Below are 21323 nucleotides of genomic sequence, written 5' to 3'. Positions count from 1 at the left end.
TTGCTGACAGGAAGAAGGGCACGCTGGTGCGGCCTCTACAGGAAGCAATTTAAAATTATCTACCCAAATCAAGTATTTACATATTCTTTGACCTAGTAATTCTACACTTCAAATAACATACATTTACACTGGACATTTTTTTTTTTTGAGATGGAGTCTGCTCTGTTGCCCAGGCTGGAGTGCAGTGGCACAATCTCAGCTCACTACAACCTCCGCTTCCTGGGTTCAGGCGGTCCTCCTGCCTCAACCTCCCAAGTAGCTGGGATTATAGGCACACACCACCACGCCCATTTAATTTTTATATTTTTAGTAGAGACGGGATTTCACTATGTTAGTCCGGCAAGTCTTAAACTCCTGACATCAAGTGATCCACCTGCCTTGGCCTCCCAAAGTGCTGGGATTGTATGTGTGAGCCACCATGCCCGGCTTACACTGGACATTTTTGAGAGTCAAGCGAGCACTATAACAAACAAGGGGCCTGTGTGGCGGCTCATGCCTGTAATCCCAGCACTTTGGGAGGCCAAGGTAGGCAAATTACTTGAGGCCAGGGGTTTGAAACCAGCCTGGCCAACATATTGAGAGACCTCATCTCCATTAAATTAAATTTAAAAAAAAAAGAAGGAAGCATCTCTCTGTTTGACTTCAAGAGATTAAGTGAGGAAAAGCAAGGCAAAAAATAGTGATCATGTATTTATATGTATGTACATATTTATACATATATATTTATATATATTAACACACGATTGCATATATAGACACTATCTCTGCAAGTGCAGCAGACATAGGTTGGTGGGTGGCTGAAACTTGTACGATTTTGGTGGCCTGTTTTAGGAGAAAAAATACCAAAAGTATAAATGCAAAATTAGGTACAGACCAGCCTGGCCAACACAGCAAAACACCATCTCTACTAAAAAAAATACAAAAACGCCTGTAATCCCAGCACTTTGGGAGGCCGAGGCGGGTGGATCACGAGGTCAAGAGATCGAGACCATCCTGGTCAACACGGTGAAACCCCGTCTCTACTAAAACTACAAAAAATTAGCTGGGCACGGTGGCACGTGCCTGTAGTCCCAGCTACTCAGGAGGCTGAGGCAGGAGAATTGCCTGAACCCAGGAGGCGGAGGTTGCGGTGAGCCGAGATCGCGCCATTGCACTCCAGCCTGGGTAACAAGAGCGAAACTCCTTCTCCAAAAAACCACTCAAAAAAAAAAAAAAAAAATACAAAAACTAGCCACGCATGGTGGCGCATGCCTGTAATCCCAGCTACTTGGGAGGCTGAGGCAGAGAATCACTGGAATCCGGGAGGCAGAGGTTGCAGTGAGCCAAGATCTCATCACTGCACTCCAGCCTGGGCGACAGAGTCTCACTACATCGCCAAGGCTGGTGTCGCCCAGGCTAGAGTGCAGTGGTGTGATCACAGTCCACTGCAGCCTTGACCTCCAGGTCAGGTGATCCTCCTGACTCAGCCTCCTAAGTAGCTGGAAACTCCGGTGTGTGCCACCACACCCAGCTAATTTTCCTTTTTGTTTTTTTTTTTTGAGTGGGAGTCTTTGTCACCCAGGCTGGAGTGCAGTGGCCCAATCTTGGATCACTGCAACCTCTGTCTCCCAGTTTCAAGCAATTTTCCTGCCTCAGCCTTCCCAGTAGCTAGGAATACAGTCATGCACCACCACATCCAGCTTTTTTGTGTGTGTATTTTTAGTAGAGACAGGGTTTCACCATGTTGGCCAGGCTGGTCTTGAATTCCTGACCACAAGGGATCGCCCTCCTTGGCCTCCCAAAGTGCTGGGATTACAGGCATGAGCCACCGTGCCTGGCCCTGGCTAATTTTTTTTTTTTTTTTTTGAGACTGAGTCTCGCTTTGTTGCCCAGGCTGGAGTGCAATGGTGAACTCTCGGCTCACTGCAACCTCTGCCTCCCAGAGCTGAAGCAATTCTCCTGCCTCATCCTCCTGCGTAGCTGGGATTACAGGCACCTACGACCTTGCCTGGCTAATTTTTGTATTTTCAGTAGAGACGGGATTTCACCATGTTGGCAGGCTGGTCTTGAACTTCTGACCTCAAATGGTCTACCTGCCTTGGCCTCCCAAAGTGCTGGGATTACAGGAGTGAGCCACCATGCCTGCTTTGTTTTTACTTTTAATTTTGGAATTTTGCTCATGTCTGAAGTCTTCCTCAAATATCTGGTGTTCCTTAACTCAGCACTCATGTTTAAGAGAGAGCCCGCTGGGCACAGTGGCTCACATTTATAATCCCAGCACTTTGGGAGGCCGAGGCGGGTGGATCACTTGAGGTCAAGAGTTCAAAACCAGCCTGGGGAACAGGGTGAAACTACATCTTTACTAAAAATAAAAAATTAGGCCGGGTGCAGTGGCTCACACCTGTAGTCCCAGCACTTTGGGATGCCAAGGCGGGCAGATCACCTGAGGTTAGGAGTTCGAGACCAGCCTGACCAACATGGAGAAACCCCGTCTCTACTAAAATACAAAATTAGTTGGGCATGGTGGCGCATGCCTGTAATCCCAGCTACTCGGGAGGCTGAGGCAGGAGAATGGCTTGAACCCAGAAGGCAGAGGTGAGCCAAGATCGCACCACTGTACTCCAGCCTGTGTAACAAAAGCGCGACTCCATCTCAAAAAAAAAAAAAAATTTTAGCAAGGCATGGTGGCGGGCACCTGTAATCCCAGCTACTTGGAAGGCTGAGTCAGGAGAATTGCTTGAATCCGGGAGGCAGTGGTTGCAGTGAGCCGAGATGGCACCACTCCACTCCAGCCTGGGCTGAGACAGTGTAAGACTCTGTCTCAAAAAAAAAAAAGAGAGCTACCAACAAGCTGGTGAGCTAGCTGCTCTAGTACCTTGTCAGGAGCAGTGTGATTCAGAGAAAACCCAGTTTCTTTTTTTCTTTGAATAATGCCCAAATATGGTTATTTTTTTTTCAGGGGATCAGTTTCCTCAGATATTCAGATCCTAGAGGGTAGGTTGGGCTCAGTGGCTCACGCCTGTAATCCCAGCACTTTGGGAGGTCAAGGTGGGCAGAATACAAGGTCAGGAGTTCGAGACCAGCCTGGCCAACATGGTGAAACCCCGTCTCTACTAAAAATACAAAAAATTAGCCAGGCATGGTGGCTGGCACTTGTATTCCCAGCTACTCAGGAGACTGAGGCAGAAGAATTGCTTGAACCTGGGAGGCAGAGGTTGCAGTGAGCCGAGATGGTGCTATTGCACTTCAGCCTGGGCAACGCAACACTCTGTCTCAAAAACAAACAAACAGATCCTAGGGGGTAAAAGTGAGTTGCCAGCCTTCTGGGACCAGCTGGCTGGGGGAAGGGGGCTGGCTGGAGACTTCATTGCTCCATATAGAAACCTTCACTAAAGACCCTTGATTTCATTATGGACCCTCATCCCTGCTCTCAGTTGGGCTTGCTGTCCGGGGCCAGAAACTGCTTTGGTCTTTCCCCAGTTTTCTCCCAGCATGATGGGTGGGCCTGGGATGGTGGGGGTTACCAGTGTGGGGGAGGGAGACTAGCTCTGCAGGTATCTTCGCTCCTTCAGAATCTTTGAATCTATCTTCCTGTTGCACTTCTGGCTTTCTTTTTTTTTTTTCTTTTTCTTTCTTTCTTTTTTTTTTAGATGGAGTTTCACTCTTATTGCCTAGGCTGGAATGCAATGGTGCAATCTCAGCTCACTGTAACCTCCACCTTCTGGATTCAAGCAATTCTACTGACTCAGCCTTTTGAGTAGCTGGGATTATAAGTGCCCGCCACTGCACTTGGCCTTGATTTTTAACTTGAGTTTACACCTATGATACATAAGCCTCCATATTTACTCTTGCCCTGGGCCTCTGTAAATGCCTACACCTCTTCTCTCCTCAAATCAACATTTGATTCCTGGGTTGAGACAGAAAAAAATACAAATTGAGTGTAGATTATTATTGTCAGGAAGTAGCAAGTGCTCAAATAACACTGGGGACATTTCAAAAGGACACCAGGGCCAACCTGAAGGGCTTCCCCATTTGCCAATTTTGGGATAATTTGAGCATCGAAATAAATAATGAGGCCATGTGAGGTGGCTCATGCCTGTAATGCCAGCACTTTGGGAGGCCAAGGCAGTTGGATCACCTGAGATCAGGAGTTCAAGACCAGCCTGGCCAACATGGCGAAACTTCGTCTCTACTAAAAATACAAAAATTAGCCGGGTCGTGGTGGTACGTGCCTATAATCCCAGCTACTCAGGAGGCTGAGGCAGAAGAATGGCTTGAACCTGGGAGGCAGAGGTTGCAATGAGCCAAGATCACACCACTACACTCCAACCTGGATGATGGAGTAAGACTCCACCTCAAAATAATAATAATAATAATAATAATGATAGAAACTGATTACTATTCCTTAAGTAAAATAGAAAAGTATAGGTCCAGACAAGATAAATAAATATGAAAGTAATGAATAACAATTCACTGAGTAAAATATGAATCCATGAATCCATTTAATATAAACAAATGAGTAAACGAAGAAGAAGATAAATTTTCTCTCATAATAGATTGCATTTTCTTTTCTTTTCTTTTTTTTTTAAAGACGGGGTTTCACCATGTTGGTCAGGCTGGTCTTGAACTCCCAACCTCAGGTGATCCACCCGCCTTGGCCTCCAAAGTGCTTAGATTACAGGCGTGAGCCACCACGCCCGGCCTAGATTGCATTTAAAAAGAAGAAATGAAGCCAGGTGCGGTGGCTCATAACTGTAATCCCAGAACTTTGGGAGGCTGAGGCAGGCGGATCACTTGAGCCCAAAAGTTCGAAATCAGCCTGCACAACATGGTGAAACCCCATCTCTACCAAAAATTTACAAAAATTAGCCGGGTGTGATGGCATGTGCCTACAGTCCCAGCTACTTGAGGGGCTGAGATGGGAGGATAGCTTAAGCCTGGGAGAAAGAGGTTACGATGAACTGAGATTACGCCACTGCACCACTCCAGCCTGAGTAACAGAGCCAGAGTCTCAAAAGAAGAAGAAATTATATAAATATAAACTCACCATTTAACAAGTATTATCATAGTAGTTATTCTAACAGGAGTCATCATCTATGGATACTAAAGCAGATAGCCAGAGTTTTGATGATATACCCGACAATTAGGACTTACACAGGAACAACTTTATGGTGAAAAAACCTGGCAGACTAAGTTGGCAGTACTAGGGGAGGGATGGGTTTACCTCCTGGGGCCCCTGATACAGTGCACTGAGAAGGACACACATTATTATTATTATTTATTTATGTTTATTATCTTTCTTTCTTTCTTTCTTTTTGAGACAGAGTTTTTGCTCTTGTTGCCCAGGCTGGGGTGCAATGGCACTCACCAAAACCTCTACCTCCTGGGTCCAAGCAATTCTCCTACCTCAGCCTCCCAAGTAGCTGGTATTACAGGCATGCGCCACCACACCTAGCTAATTTTGTATTTTTAGTGGAGACGGGGTTTCTCCATGTTGATCAGGCTGGTCTCGAACTTCCGACCTCGGGTGATCTGCCTGCCTCAGCCTCCCTAACTGCTGGGATTACAGACGTAAGCCACCATGCCCAGTCTTTTCTTTTTTTTCTTTTTGAGACAGTCTTGCTCTGTCGCCCCGACTGGTGTGCAGTGGCACGATCTTGGCTCACTGCAGCCTTGCCTCCCAAGTTCCAACGATTCTACTGCCTCAGTCTCCTGAGTAGCTGTGATTATAGGCGTGCATCACCACACCCAGCTAATTTTTGTATTTTTAGTAGAGAAGAGGTCTTACCACATTGGCCAAGCTGGTCTCGAACTCCTGGTCTAAGGTGATCCACCTGCCTCAGCCTCCCAAAGTGCTGGGATTACAGGTGTGAGCCACTGCGCCCGGCCTAAAAAAAGGTTTTTAATCCTTGCCCCCACAGCCTCCTCAACCACATCCTCCACCAGCAGCCTCTCAGACCCGGACCATCAATGGCAAAACTTCACTCTTCTTTAAAATTATCCCGGCCGGGCTCGGTGGCTCATGCCTATAATCCCAGCACTCTTGGAGTTCCAGGCAGGTGCATCATTTGAGGTCAGGAGTTTGAGACCAGACTGACCAACATGGTGAAACCCCATCTCTACTAAAAATACAAAAAAAATTAGCCAGGTGCGGTGGCACATGCCTGCTGTCTCAGCTACTCAGGAGGCTGAGGCAGGAGAATTGCTTTAACTCAGGAGACAGAGGTTGCAGTGAGCCGAGATTGCACCACTGCATTCCAGCCTGGGAGACAGAGTGAGATTCCATCTCAAAAAGACAAATAAAATAAAAATTACCCCAACAGCCAAGTCCCAATCACACACCCTTGCTCTGCTGATCCATCACAGTCTTTGTCTTTTTATAAACCTCCCCTTGGGCTCATGCAGTCAATGATAATCCTCTCTTGAAACTGCAGAGAACAGAGGTTAGGAAGAGAGCGCTCTGGCTTATACTATCCCAAACTTGGCTGCCTGCAGACCCAGTGGGGAGAACTACTCCTGTGAGAACTCAAGTCCCCTCTGCTTGTTCCCACCCACCTTGGTCAGGAGAGACCATCTCACCCCCTACCATCCAGCCAGAAGGGGCTTTAGACTGACAATGGCTCATAGATGCATGGTAGGTCCATTTCCTCACTATCAGTTGGGACTCAAGACTTTGAGCCTTGCGCCTCGAGTCCCAGAGCGACAGGCAGTTCTAGCTTATGCCTCCATGTTGGGCCTTCAGTTTCCAAATCACAGAATCGTACTATGAAAAAGCTGAATGGAATTTATGGATCATTTAGTCCAGACCTTTCACATCACACTGGATGTTTAAATAATTGTTCCAAAGGCTCAGAGGACCTGTCTCTTTTCTCTTAGGTGTGGGAATTAGGGTCAGGACTGGCAGGTGCAGGACTTGCTACAGCCACACCCCTTAATCCCTGCAGTGCTGAGCAAGGCCTTCCATCCCTGCCCCCTGATCCAGCCAGCTGTCTGATTGTGAGTTGGTATGGCCGAGGAAGGTGATGTGGATGAGGGGGATGTGTTCCTGGCATTTGCCCAGGGTCCCTCTCCTCCCAGGGGTCCCGTGCGACGTGCCTTGGACAAGGCTTTTTTTATCTTCCTGGCCCTCTTCCTGACACTGCTGATGCTGGAGGCTGCTTATATGCTGCTGTGGCCACTACCATGGGCAAAGTTAGGGGACTGGATCCTGGGGACACCTCAGAAGGAGGAGGAGCTGGAATTGTGACCACCTTTCCTATAAACATCCTCTTTCCTCGCCAAGGAGGTGAGAAGGGAGACAGGAGAGAAATGGGAGTGTTGGAAGCTGTGGAGGAGATGCTTGGATAGCTTATGGCAGCAGCAGTCTTAAATTCTGCACCTATACTTGGGGAATAATTTTGAAAAAGTATATACTCCTTCACATATCTTTAAGTAGGTATCTAAAAATTTTATCATACATTAAAATTGTGGCCAGGCATGGTGGCTTATACCTGTAATCCCAGCACTTTGGGAGGCCGAGGCAGGTGGATCACCTGAGGTCAGGAGTTCAAGACCAGTCTGGCAAACATGGTGAAACCCAGTCTCTACTAAAAATACAAAAATTAGCCTGGCTAGTTGGTGGGCGCCTGATTCTCCTGCCTCAGCTATTCAGAAGGCTGAGGCAGGAGAATCGCTTGAACTTGGGAGGCGGTTGGGAGGGAGCCAAGATTGCTGCCACTGCACCCTGGCCTGGGTGACAGAGCGAGACTCCATCTCAAAATAAATAAACAAATAAAAATAAAAATAAATAAAAATTGTCTGAAGGATGTACTTCTGGCACACTGAAAATATTCATTTGATTGATTGATTGATTGAGATGGAATCTTGCTCTGTTGCCCAGGCTGCAGTGCAGTGGCGCAGCCTTGGCTTACTGCAACTTCTGCCTCCCAGGTTCAAACAATTCTCCTGCTTCAGCTTCCCAAGTAGCTGGGACCACAGGTGTGCACCAGCATGCCTGACTAATTTTTGTGTTGTTAGTAGAGACGGGTTTTACCATGTCGGCTAGGCTGGTCTTGAAATCCTTTTTGTTTTTTTCTTTGAGACAGTCTCCCTCTGTCGCCCAGCCTGGAGGGTGTGGCAGCGATCTTGGCTCACTGCAGCCTCCGCCTGCCAGGTTCAGGTGATTCTCCTGTCTCAGGTCCCCAAATAGCTGGGACTACTGGTGTGCACCACCATGCCCAGCTAATTTTTTTATTTTTAGTAGAGAGGAGGTTTCACCATGTTGGCCAGACTGGTCTGGAACTCCTGACCCCAAGTGATCCACTCACCTTGGCCTCCCAAAGTGCTGGGATTACAGGCGTGGGCCACTGAGACCAGCCTATTTATTTATTTATTGAGATGAGGTCTTACTGTGTTGTCCAGGCTGGTCTGTACTCCTGAGATCAAGCAATCCACCTACCTCAGCCTCCCAAAGTGCTAGGATTATAGGCAGTGAGCCATAGCATTTGGCCACATTTTATTTTGTGTTTGTGTGTGTGTGTGATTTTTTAAATTTTTGAGACAGAGTGTCGCTGTGTCGCCCAGGCTGGAATGCAGTGGTGCAATCTTGGCTCGCTGCAACCTCCAAGTCCCAGGTTCAGGCAATTCTCCTGCCTCAGGCTCCAAAACAGCTGGGACTACAGGTGTGCGCCACGATGCCCGGCTAATTTTTGTATTTTTAGTAGAGATGGGGATTTCACTATGTTGCCTAGGCTGGTCTTGAACTCCTGACCTCAGGTAATCCACCCGCCTTGGCCTGCCAAAGTGCTGGGATTACGGGCGTAAACTACCGAGCCTGGCCTATTTTTTTATTTTTTGAGATGGAGTCTTGCTTAGTCGCCCAAGCTAGAGTGCAGTGGCACAATCTTGGCTCACTGCAAACTTCGCCTCCCAAGTTCAAGGGATTCTCCTGCCTCAGCTCCCAAGTAGCTGCGATTGAAGGTGCCCACCACCATGCCTGGCTAATTTTTGTATTTTTAGTAGAGGCAAGGTTTTATCATGTTGGTCAGGGTGGTCTCAAACTCCTTATCTCAAGTGATCTTCCTGCTTCAGCCTCCCAAAGTGCTAGGATCACAGGTGTGAATCAGCGCGCCTGGCCCCACATTTTAAAATAAAACAATTAGCTGGGAGCAGTGGCTCAGGCCTGTAATCCCAGAACTTTGGGAGAATGAGGTGGGCGGATCATGAGGTCAAGAGTTCGAGACCAGCCAGACCAACATGGTGAAACCCCGTCTCTACTAAAAATACAAAAATGAGCTAGGTGTGCCTGTAATCCCAGCTACTCAGGAAAGCTGAGGCAGGAGAATTGCTTGAACCTGGGAGGCGGAGGCTGCAGTGAGCTGAGATCATGCCACTGCACTCCAGCCTGGGCAACAGAGCGAGACTCCGTCTCAAAAAATAAATAAAAATAAAAAATAGCCGGGCGTGGTGGCTCATGCCTGTAATCCCAGCACTGTGGGAGGCCGAGGCGGGTGGATCACGAGGTCAAGAGATCGAGACCATCCTGGTCAACATGGTGAAACCCCGTCTCTATTAAAAATACAAAAAAAATTCAGCTGTGCATGGTGGCATGTGCATGTAATCCCAGCTACTCAGGAGGCTGAGGCAGGAGAATTGCCTGAACCCAGGAGGCGGAGGTTGCGGTGAGCCGAGATCGCGCCATTGCACTCCAGCCTGGGTAACAAGAGCGAAACTCCGTCTCAAAATAAAAATAAAAATAAAAATAAAAAATAAATAAAATAAAATAAAACAATTTACTGTCCAGAGGAATTGAAATATCGGTGGCTCATGCCTGTAATCCCAGCACTTTGGGAGGCCAAGGCAGGCTGATCATGAGGTCAAGAGTTCCAGACCAGCCTGATCAACATGGTAAAAACCCATCTCTACTAAAAATACAAAAATTAGCTGGGTGTGGTGGTGAGCACCTAAAATCCCAGCTACTCAGGAGGCTGAGACAGGAGAATTGCTTGAACCTGGGAGGTGGAGGTTGCAGTGAGCTGAGATCATGCTACTGCACTTCAGCCTGGGTGACAGAGGGTGACTCCATCTCAAAAAAAAAAAAAAAAGAAATATCATAGTAATTGTTACCCACCACTACCCATTTAAAAATGTATAAATAGGCCAGGCGAGGTGGCTCATGCCTGTAATCCCAGCACTTTGGGAGGCCGAGGTGGGCGGATCACAAGGTCAGGAGATCAAGACCATCCAGGCCAATGTGGTGAAACACCGTCACTACTAAAAATACAAAAAAAATTAGCTGGGCATGGCTAATTTTTTTGCAGCACACGCCTGTAGTCCCAGCTACTTGGGGGGGCTGAGGCAGGAGAATTGCTTAAACCTGGGAGGGGGAGGCTGCAGTGAGCTGAGATTGTGCTACTGCACTCCAGTCTGGGCAACAGCAAGACCCTGTCTTAAAAAAAAAAAAAAGTATAAATAAGTTCTTACCAGTTGGGAATCATTCCTTTTCTTCTTTTAGCATTCCTTTTCTTCTTTTATCATTTCTTTTCTCCTTGAACTCCTACTACCATTCCACTTCCCCACAGACTTTATGCTTTTATTTTATTCTATTTTATTTATTTATTTATTTTTGAGATGAAGTCTTGATTTGTCACCCAGGCTGGAATGCAGTGGCGTGATGTTGGCTCACTGCAACCTCTGCCTCCTGGGTTCAAGCAATTCTCCTGCCTCAGCCTCCCAAGTAGCTAGGATTACAGACGTTCACCACCACGTCCAGCTAATTTTTTTGTATTGTTAGTAGATACGGGGTTTCACCATGTTGGCCAGGCTGGTTTTGAACTCCTGACCTCAAGTAATCCACCCTCCTCAGCCTCCCGAGTAGCTGGGATTACAGGCGTGAGCCACCGCGCCCCGCCAAACTTTATACTTTTATACTTGAAGGTCCTTCATTGACCAATCTTTTATATCTTTCTGCCTGAACATATATGTTAATGGAGATGAAAAATATCTTTCTTGTGATTGTAAGTTTCTAGTTGTTAAAAAGTCTTCTGGGAGGAGCTACTGTTACAATTATTATGGGAACAGAATGTTCAAACAGTATAAAGATTGTACTTTTTTTTTTTTTTTTAAGATGAGGTTTCACTATGTTGGCCAGGTTGGTCTTGAACTCCTGACCTCAAGTGATCCACCCGCCTAGGCCTCCCAAAGTGCCGGGATTATAGGCATGAGCGACAGTGCCCGGCTGATCTGTCTTTAAAAAGAAAGGAAAAAGATAGGTGTTGATGGTGCCCTGGTGAAAGAAACGGGGTACTTGTCCCTTTATTTTAAACAGGTAAGATTACCCCAGAGATTTCATGGTTGAGAACTATAGTTTTGAAGGGGGAGGAACTATACTTTTTTTCTCTCTCTCTTAAGAGGGTGACTCTATTGTAAAAGGAGAAGTGAAGAATGAGAAGCTGTATCGCAAGTGTTTCCTTAGGAAGACCAATTTTGGGAAAGTTGAGGTTCTGGAAATTAAATCCCTTACATCTCCCAAGTCCCAGTCCCCTCGGAGAGTTTTATGTTCCCATTTTGAAAGCTGTAGACTTTGACGACTGGAGAGAAGTGATGTGGGATTGTTTAATGGATGGTGTTTGACATTCTGGGACTCAGCGTTAGGGATCTAAGGACCTCTGTGGCCCTATTTAAGTGGCAAGATGTTGTGAAAGTGGGAATCTTAGCGATTGGGACCCTGTTAACATTTCTGGTTTCCTCATAAGCTCACTTCTGGAACCAGCCTTGCCTCCATGAGACCCTACGGTCTCCCTAAACTCAACGAGGTGAGTGTCAGTCTGCTTCTTCATCCTCCATTCTTTTTTTAGCTCTCCCAGAAGAGGAGGCGGAGACCCAGGTATTTTAGGAGCCTCGTTTCGTCTCACAGACCTCGCAGCGGCAATTTGCACAGACTCTCCTCCAAGTCCCACCCCATCATCGCCTATCCGCAGACCCTGAGCCTCCACGACAAAGCAAGGCCTCCTGATCAGCACAAACGGCCCCTCGAGGACCCCCTCTGGAGAAGCAGAACCATTCAGGTCCCACCAGTTTCGTTGGCCATTAGTTCTGTGGTGAAGTTTGAAAAGCAAATCAACAACAGTAGCAATAATAATAATAACAACACTTCTGCATGCCGCGCTGTGCTCATTTGTATGCATGCGTTATAACGGTCGGGAGATGCAGACCCTGGCAGTGGAAGCAACTGCTGGACAGCGGCAAGGAGCGCGCCGCCTAGCGGGGAAAGGGGAAGGGGCAGCCGAATAAGCCTTGGAAATGGGAATCTGGGGGACAGGAAAGCAGGGCCAGAAGGCTTGCCAACAGCCCAGCTGAAAGAAAAAGGTTTTACTTTCCTTTTAAGAAACTTCCGCCCTTCCCTGAAACCCTGCGCAGCTTTGGAAAGCCCAGTTCCTTATCCACCCTGTTCGGTTCCCCTGCCCCTGCTTGAAAAGGAGGCTCTGTCCTCCCCACACGCTACTCGCCGGCGATTGGGCCCCAGGCAAGAAGTTTCTGATTGGCAGAGTCGTAGAAGCACCGGGTGAAAAGAGCTCCACTGGCTGCCCAGCGGAGTCCAGGTTTAGCCAGCGCCGTACGGCAAAATGGCGGCCCCCAGCTGCCTTGGGACGCCTGGGCTGAGGGAGACAAACTCCGAACTGGAAGGGAGTGCTGACTATGTGGGCGGCACTGAAGGTGTTCGCGGGGCGGGCCTACTGCCACTTCCGGCCACAGGAAGACTGGGTTCCGTACGACAATATGGCGGCGCTTAGTTCCTGTAGGCGGAAACTGTGACTTCCGGTCCGTAGTGGGGCCTGCGGTGGGAGGGGGAAGGAAGGCGGAGGGAACCATGAGAGGTTCTGAGATCAGCCGCGAGGGTCGCCTCGAGAGACCGTTTCTGAGGTGGGGGCCGGCCGGTGCGGGGACCAGAGGCGGGGGCGGGGTTATCGGGGGAGGGTATTGGGGAGAGCCGGGCATTGAGTCTGAGGGGAAAGCTATGATACCTTCCTATCCCTGAAAGGGAGTGGGGCGGCCGGGGGCTGAACTGGGGGAGGGGGATTTGGCGGGAAGCGCATCTACCGGACCTGCCCGACCCAGGGTTGGGATCTAAGAAGAATCGGGAGAACGCAGCGTGAGGGGCGGGAGGGACTTTTGATCAGTTACAGGTCACAGAGAGAATGGGGAAAATTAGGGTGGGGTGAGAGGGAGGGGACTTGGAGTAAAATATCTTCAACCTGAAGCCCCAGTTTGAGGAGACTCATCAGAGGGTGAAATATGGAGCCAGTTCAAGGAGGGGAAAAGAGAACGGACTGTTGGGAGGGAACCTCTTTCGCCTCAGAGAGTCTAGAAGTTGGGGTGATCATTCAGGATGGGGTGGGTGTGGGGTTGACGTGTTTGAGGACAGAGGTGGCAAATACATAAGGTGGCGCCCATAGGAGTGTGTTATCTGTGCAAGGGGGTGTCAGGACGATTTGGGGTGCAGTGCGGGAGGAAGACGCAACTTGCCAACTCTGAGAAATAGTGGAGAGACGCGACTGAAAGACCGGAAATGGACGTGAGGGGTGGAGCAGAGGGTGGCAACTTATGGTGTGGGGGTGGTTTGCCCTCCCCACACCACTTGAAGGGCCCGAAAAGCATATAGAACTAATGGTTATTGAAATTAGGTGGTGAAGATAGTTTTGGTCAGGGATGGATGTTACTGAAACCCAAGGAGTTCGGAAAATGTGTGAGGTGAAGGGATGGGGCAATGCTGGAGGGGCTCATTCTGAGGCCCCATCCCCTTCCAGCAGGAATTCTGAAATCCCCACCACTTCCTCCGTCAGGGGGATTTGATCCCCCATGGCCACCGCTAACAGCATCATTGTGCTGGATGATGATGATGAAGATGAAGCAGCTGCTCAGCCAGGGCCCTCCCACCCACTCCCCAGCGAGGCCTCACCTGAGGCAGAAGCCCCTACCTCCTCTGAGCCTCATGGGGCCAGAGGACGCAGTAGTTCGGGAGGCAAGAAATGCTACAAGTTGGAGAATGAGAAGCTGTTCAAAGAGGTGAGCTTTAGCGGGAAGATTTTTGTACCCCAGGGAGGGGGATGGCTGACTGGCTCTCCTGTCCTTTCTTTCCCACTAACCCCACCACCCCTTTCTCTCAACCCCTTCCCTTGTCTCTTTTCCGCTCCCTTCTTCCCCTGAACTTTCCAGTTCCTTGAACTTTGTAAGACGCAGACAGCAGACCACCCTGAGGTGGTCCCGTTCCTCTATAACCGGCAGCAACGTGCCCACTCTCTGTTTTTGGCCTCGGCGGAGTTCTGCAACATCCTCTCTCGGGTCCTATCTCGGGCCCAGAGCCGGCCAGCTAAGCTCTATGTCTACATTAATGAGCTCTGCACTGTTCTCAAGGCCCACTCAGCCAAAAAGAAGCTGAACTTGGCCCCTGCTGTCACCACCTCCAATGAGCCTTCTGGGAATAACCCTCCCACACACCTCTCCTTGGACCCCACAAATGCTGAAAACACTGCCTCTGAGGCCCCAAGGACCCGTGGTTCCCGGCGGCAGATTCAGCGCTTGGAGCAGCTGCTGGCGCTCTATGTGGCAGAGATCCGGCGGCTGCAGGAAAAGGAGTTGGATCTCTCAGAATTGGACGACCCAGACTCCACATACCTGCAGGAGGCACGCTTGAAGCGTAAGCTGATCCGCCTCTTTGGGCGACTATGTGAGCTGAAAGACTGCTCTTCACTGACGGGCCGTGTCATAGAGCAGCGCATCCCCTACCGTGGCACCCGCTATCCAGAGGTTAACAGGCGCATTGAGCGGCTCATCAACAAGCCAGGGCCTGATACCTTCCCTGACTATGGAGATGTGCTTCGGGCTGTGGAGAAGGCAGCTGCTCGCCACAGCCTTGGCCTCCCCCGACAGCAACTCCAGCTCATGGCTCAGGATGCCTTCCGAGATGTGGGCATCAGGTTACAGGAACGACGGCACCTCGATCTCATCTACAACTTTGGCTGCCACCTCACAGATGACTATAGGCCAGGTAGGGGGTTAGTGGGATGCCTGTCAGTACCTTTATATGTCAGGTATGAGGCGGATGGGGCATCTCTCTAGTCCTTTCTAGGGTTTGTACTCTTCTACGCCCTTCAAGGGCTGAGTGCTCTGACTTTATGTCTTCCCACGTAGGCATTGACCCTGCGCTATCAGATCCTGTGTTGGCCCGGCGCCTTCGGGAAAACCGGAGTTTGGCTATGAGTCGGTTGGATGAGGTCATCTCCAAATATGCAATGTTGCAAGACAAAAGTGAGGAGGGCGAGAGAAAAAAGAGAAGAGCTCGGCTCCAAGGCACCTGTTCCTACTCTGCAGACATCCCCAATGCCTCCTTGGATTCTGGTGAGGTGTGGATGGGGTACAGCCTTCAGAGAGACTTTCTCCTTCCCCTGCACTGGCCACCAGGGAGTCCAGGTTGACTGATGGGGGAGTCTGAAAAGGAATGCAAGAATCAAACCCTCTGGGGCAAGGGATTCCTTAGAGAAACTTCTTTGTCCCCAGGGCCCTAGTGGAATGGCATCCCAGGGGTGCCCTTCCACCTCCAGAGCTGAGACAGATGACGAAGATGATGAGGAAAGTGATGAGGAGGAAGAGGAGGAGGAGGAGGAGGAGGAGGAAGAAGAGGAGGAGGAGGAGGCCACAGATTCTGAAGAGGAGGAGGATCTGGAACAGATTCAGGATGGTCAGGAGGACGATGAAGAGGAGGAAGAAGAGGAAGAGGAAGAAGCAGGTAAGTCAAGGGAACGTTATCCTCACCTGTCATTTCTGTTTTGTTAGGCATGAGCCACCTGTTTGAGACCTTTTCCTTCCTCCTCCTAGTGTCCTCTCAGCAGTATTTTTTTTCCCTTATTCTCAAGCTACCCTCTCCCGTTTTCCTCTTTTCCAGATAAAGGTGGAGACAGGAGCCCCATGTCCTCACCACAAATCTCTACTGAAAAGAACCTGGAACCTGGCAAAGAGATCAGCAGGTCTTCAGGGGAGCAGCAAAACAAAGGACTCACAGTGTCACCATCACTACTGTCAGAAGAACCCCTGGCCCCCTCCAGCATAGATGCTGAAAGCAATGGAGAACAGCCTGAGGAGTTGACCCTGGAGGAAGAAAGCCCTATGTCTCAGCTCTTTGAGCTAGAGATTGAAGCTTTGCCCCTGGATACCACCCCTTCCTCTGTGGAGACAGACATTTCCTCTTCCAGGAAGCAGTCAGAGGACTCCTTCACCACTGTCTTAGAGAATGGGTCAGGCACGGTATCTTCTACTTCCTTCAATGGAGGCGTCTCTCCTCATAACTGGGGAGATTCTGGGCCCCCCTGCAAAAAATCTCGGAAGGAGAAAATGCAAACAGGATCAGGGCCATTGGGAAACAGGTAATAACAACAGGAGGAGGAAGAGTCCATTGCAAGGAGGGATTGCAGGGGACTTTTGGAGAGGAATATGGGGGAACTGAGTCTGTTGGGAGAGACTGGACTGCTTCCCTCCAGCCTCAGTCTTCCCGTACCCCTCTACATATTTATGTTTCTGTTCCTAGCTATTTGGAAAGGCAAAGGTCAGTGCATGAGAAGAATGGGAAAAAGATATGTACCCTGCCCAGCCCACCTTCCCCCTTGGCTTCCTCGGCTCCGGTTGCTGATTCCTCCACGAGGGTAGACTCTCCCAGCCATGGCCTGGTGACCAGCTCCCTCTGCGTCCCTTCTCCAGCCCGGCTGTCCCAAACCCCCCAGGCACAACCTCCCCGGCCTGGTACTTACAAGGTAAGAAGGGGAGGCTGGGTTTGCTCTGATAATTTGTTCTTTTTCATTGTCTGTTTCAGCTGCTCTATCTGAATATTTCACCCTCCACATCCTCTCTCTCCCTGTTTCCCACCCACGTTTTATCCTCTAAATCCTCCCATCTGTTTCTTTTCCCCTGTACTCCATATCTCTCTGACTCTTTGTCTCTCACTCCCCTGCAGACGAGTGTGGCCACACAGTGCGATCCAGAGGAGATCATCGTGCTCTCAGACTCTGATTAGCTGCCTCCCATTCTCCCTGCCTCCAAAATGTTTTGGGATAGCATTTGGAGGATGGTGGGAAGCAGATGACTGAGGAAGGGATGGACTGAGCTAATCCCCTGTTGGTGTTTCTTTTAAAAAAAAAAACAAAAAACTTAAGTTTTACACAGAAACATTAATAAACAATAAACTTCTTTTCTTATTGTATCACTGTCTTTTCCTTCTGCTGTCACAGATTGGCAATAGCTGTCCCTTTCCTTGCTCATGGTTTGCCCAATGTTCCCGGGATAGTCCTGATCTGCCCTTTCTAACCTGGTCTTTTTTTTTTTTTTTTTTTTTTTTGTGTGTGTGTCTCATCATATCACCTAGGCCAGGGTGCAGTGGTGTGATCACAGCTTACTGCAGACTGGACCTCCTGGTCTCAAGTGATAATGCCTCAGCCTCCCCAGTAGCTAGGACTACAGGCGCGCGCCACCACGCCTTGCTAATTTTTGTTGTTTGTAGTTTTTGTAGATACGGGGTTTCGCCATGTTGTTGAGGCTGTACTTTTTTTTTTATAAGTGCTTCAGCCGCCTTAACGCACTTTACTTTTTCACTTCTTGCAGTTGGAGTGAAAAAGCCAATGAGAGGCCGACTCAAGGTTATTCGGCCAATCCAGGCCCGGAGACAGGGGGCGGGGCTTCAGGGGAAATGTCAGGAGCTAGGAAGGGGGCGATTAGATCCCACCAACCAGCTGATGGTCACAGCTCAGAGGCGGAGCCTGGGGAACGATGCCCGGACCCGTCGCCAATGGGAAAAGGCAGGCTTGTAGCTTTAAAGGGGAATAAATGCTTCGGCCGAACCAAGTCCTGAGTTCCCAGCGGAGGAGGAGACCTGATCCTTTAAGGTGGAATGAGGCGACGGTTCTTTAAAGGCAAAGTGGCCGAGTCGGCCGAGTATTGCCCAGCGGCACGGGCGGGGTGCCCGGCTGTGCCTTTAAAGTCGGAGGGGCGGGAGGCGGAGCGGAGGCGGAGGGCGGAGGGAGTCGGCGCAAGATGGCGGCGGGAGGGGCCCAGGCTGCAGCTCTGGCCGCCGAGTGAGGGGCGGGGGGGGGCCCGGGGGCGCGCGGCCCGGTAAGCGGGGACGCGCGAGGTTGAGGGGCGCCTTCCGGGTGGGAGAAGAGGCCGAGGTAGCGCTTGGGGCGGAGCGGGGGGGGCGGGGTCCGGTGTGGGCGGAGGTAGACAAGGGGCGGGGTCGAAAGGCCCGAAAGTGGGCGGGGCACGGGGCGAGCCTGGAAAGGGGCGGGGCTAGGTAGAAGCAGGGGCGAAAGCGGGCGTGGTCGGCGAGAGAGCTGGGGGGCAAAGCCTGAGGGGAGATTGAGCAGAGGGTTGGTTTTCAGTAGAGGAGCTGCCCTGCCCCCTCCAAAAAAATGGGTACACAACGCCAAAAAGGTAGATTTTGGAATGTCAGGCTCTCAGGTAAATGGGAAATAGGGTTTAATTCCGAAGGAAGGCACACCACCCTCTAAGAGTGCCTTATTTCTCTAATCTCCAAGGAAAGGGCTCAGGATTTGTCAGATACTTGTGTTTGCTAGCGCCGCCACTTACTGTGTGACCTTGAATAATCTCTTAATCTTTCTGAGCCTTAGTTTCCTCCTCTGTTAAATGGGGTTGAGAGCAATACCTACCACACGTTTGTGGGGAATTACACAGATAATGAGTATAAACGGGCTGTGTCATTATGAGATGTTATCATTATTCTTTTCTCTTTTTCTTCCCAGAGACCCCCCCGGCCGCCCTCCTCCTTCCTTTGTTCCTGTGGCTGGGGGGGTATCCCCTCCCTCCACAACATGGAGCCATCTCCTCTGTCTCCCGGTGGGGCAGCACTCCCCCTGCCGCTGTCACTGGCTCCACCCCCACTACCCCTGCCAGCAGCTGCCGTGGTACATGTGTCCTTCCCTGAGGTGACCAGTGCCCTCCTGGAGTCCCTCAATCAGCAGCGTCTTCAGGGCCAGCTCTGTGATGTGTCAATCCGAGTGCAGGGCCGGGAGTTCCGGGCCCATCGGGCTGTTCTGGCTGCCTCCTCCCCTTACTTCCATGATCAGGTCCTACTCAAGGGCATGACCTCCATCTCGCTGCCCAGTGTCATGGACCCAGGCGCCTTCGAGACTGTCCTAGCCTCCGCTTACACTGGCCGCCTTAGCATGGCTGCTGCTGACATTGTCAACTTCCTCACAGTGGGGTCTGTGCTCCAAATGTGGCACATTGTGGACAAGTGCACTGAACTACTCCGAGAAGGCCGGGCCTCAGCTACCACCACCATCACTACTGCTGCAGCCACCTCTGTCACTGTCCCTGGTGCTGGGGTCCCGTCTGGGAGTGGGGGCACTGTGGCCCCTTCTACCATGGGCTCTGTGCGCTCCCATGCCTCCAGCCGAGCCAGTGAGAATCAGTCTCCCAGCAGCAGCAACTACTTCAGCCCCAGGGAGTCCACTGATTTCTCATCTTCCTCCCAAGAGGCATTTGCAGCTTCTGCAGTGGGCAGTGGGGAGCGTCGAGGAGGTGGCCCTGTATTCCCAGCCCCTGTCGTTGGCAGTGGGGGCGCCACCTCTGGGAAGCTGCTGCTGGAGGCAGATGAGCTGTGCGATGACGGTGGGGATGGAAGAGGGGCAGTGGTCCCTGGGACTGGGCTCAGGAGACCCACCTACACACCCCCTAGCATCATGCCACAGAAACACTGGGTATACGTGAAGCGAGGTGGTAATTGCCCAGCACCAGCACCCCTGGTTCCCCAAGACCCAGATCTGGAGGAGGAAGAAGAGGAGGAAGATCTGGTGTTGACCTGTGAGGATGATGAAGATGAAGAGTTAGGGGGTAGCTCCAGGGTTCCACCTGGGGGAGGGCCTGAGGCTACCCTCAGCATAAGTGATGTCCGTACCCTAAGTGAGCCCCCAGACAAGGGGGAGGAGCAGGTCAACTTCTGTGAGTCCTCCAATGACTTTGGCCCCTATGAGGGTGGGGGTCCTGGAGCAGGTCTTGATGACTCAGGGGGGCCAAGTCCCTCTTCCTATGCCCCCTCCCACCCTCCTCGACCGCTCCTTCCCTTGGACATGCAGGGCAACCAGATCCTGGTCTTCCCGTCGTCTTCATCCTCCTCACAGGCTCCTGGCCAACCACCAGGGAACCAAGCAGAACACGGGGCAGTGACCCTGGGGGGTACATCGGTGGGGGGGCCTGGGCGTGCCGGGTAGCGCTGGTGGGGTCCCTGGAGGAACTGGCAGCGGGGACGGGAATAAGATCTTTCTGTGCCATTGTGGGAAGGCCTTCTCCCACAAGAGCATGCGGGACCGGCACGTGAACATGCACCTCAATCTGCGACCCTTTGACTGCCCCGTGTGCAACAAAAAGTTCAAGATGAAGCACCATCTGACTGAGCACATGAAGACACACACAGGTCTCAAGCCCTATGAGTGCGGTGTCTGCGCCAAGAAGTTCATGTGGCGGGACAGCTTCATGCGCCACCGAGGACACTGTGAGCGCCGGCACCGCCTGAGTGGCAGTGGGGCTGGACCTGGGCCTGGGACGCCCACGGGGCCATCCTTGCCGGCCAAGAGAGAATCCCCTGGAACAGGTGGGGGCAGCGGCGACGAGGCGACTGCGGCCACGCCCCCGTCCAGCAGACGAGTGTGGTCCCCACCCAGCGTCCACAAGGTGGAGATGGGCTTCAGTGGAGGTGGAGGAGCAAACTGAAGGGGCAGCCTACTGGGGTGGGGGTAGCTTTCGGGGAAGAGGGAATAAGCACGATCCAAGGGCAATTTGGCCCTCGGCGGGTCTCCCACCACAATTACTGTCTTCCTTTATCTCTATGGACTTGTATATATGCTGGAAGGGGAACCACAGTTGCACCATCGCCCGCCCATTCTACTCCTCAACCCCTCCCTCCCAAGGAATTTCTGGAACTAAGCCCTTCCTTTCCCTCTGATGGGTACACTGAAGCCCCGGCTCCACAGAGTAGGGTGCACGTGGAGGGAGGGAGAGTGGGTGTGTTGAGCATCCTGCAGTCACAGGGTCAAGGGTCAGGTGGTTGTAGTCTGTGCCTGAAGTCTGTGTTTGTGTTGTCATGGGGACCAGGCCTTTGAGCCCCACCCTTGTCCTAAAACCTACCCCCTCTCAAGGATGTGCTCTTTATTTCTACCCTGTCTACCCCACCCACCCCGCCTCCCGGGGAAATCCCCAACTTGGTTCTCTTGGAGGAGTGGGTGGAGACAAGGAGGGAGTAAGTAGTAGGAGTACGAGGTTTTTATTTTTTTTAACAGTGATTAAAATATTTATTGGTCATTTACTTG

The 21323-nt window shown here is 50.9% G+C and overlaps 3 protein-coding genes across 4 annotated transcripts; all 3 read left to right on the top strand.

The window, feature by feature from the left end:
- The first annotated feature begins 6934 nt into the window (after positions 1-6934).
- SMIM40 (small integral membrane protein 40) lies at positions 6935-11875 on the top strand. The gene is made up of 2 exons (XM_032253393.1): positions 6935-7264; positions 11814-11875. Exon 1 carries the CDS (start codon positions 6986-6988, stop codon positions 7223-7225), a length of 240 nt encoding a protein of 79 aa, XP_032109284.1. The 5' UTR covers positions 6935-6985; the 3' UTR covers positions 7226-7264; positions 11814-11875.
- An 857-nt stretch (positions 11876-12732) lies between these two features.
- On the top strand, positions 12733-17206 carry DAXX (death domain associated protein). 2 transcript variants are annotated; one of them, XM_032253392.1, is made up of 8 exons: positions 12733-12879; positions 13767-14022; positions 14173-15004; positions 15148-15359; positions 15514-15742; positions 15899-16376; positions 16538-16760; positions 16961-17206. In XM_032253392.1, exons 2-8 carry the CDS (start codon positions 13816-13818, stop codon positions 17018-17020), a joined length of 2241 nt encoding a protein of 746 aa, XP_032109283.1. In that variant the 5' UTR covers positions 12733-12879; positions 13767-13815; the 3' UTR covers positions 17021-17206. The 2 variants fall into 2 exon arrangements, with proteins under 2 accessions (XP_032109283.1, XP_032109282.1); XM_032253391.1 differs by having other exon boundaries at positions 13764-14022.
- Positions 17207-18000: 794 nt separating this feature from the next.
- ZBTB22 (zinc finger and BTB domain containing 22) lies at positions 18001-21319 on the top strand. The gene is given in 3 exon segments (XM_032253384.1): positions 18001-18111; positions 18759-20204; positions 20206-21319. Coding segments are annotated over 2 exon segments (1899 nt in total). The 5' UTR covers positions 18001-18111; positions 18759-18827; the 3' UTR covers positions 20728-21319.
- The last annotated feature ends 4 nt before the right edge of the window (positions 21320-21323 follow it).

Source organism: Sapajus apella, unplaced genomic scaffold, assembly GCF_009761245.1.
Source record: "Sapajus apella isolate SASKATOON/1434 unplaced genomic scaffold, GSC_monkey_1.0 scaffold83, whole genome shotgun sequence".
Lineage (NCBI taxonomy): Eukaryota > Metazoa > Chordata > Mammalia > Primates > Cebidae > Sapajus > Sapajus apella.
Note: the sequence above shows the minus strand (reverse complement) of the source record. Positions and strands in the feature narration are given on the sequence as shown.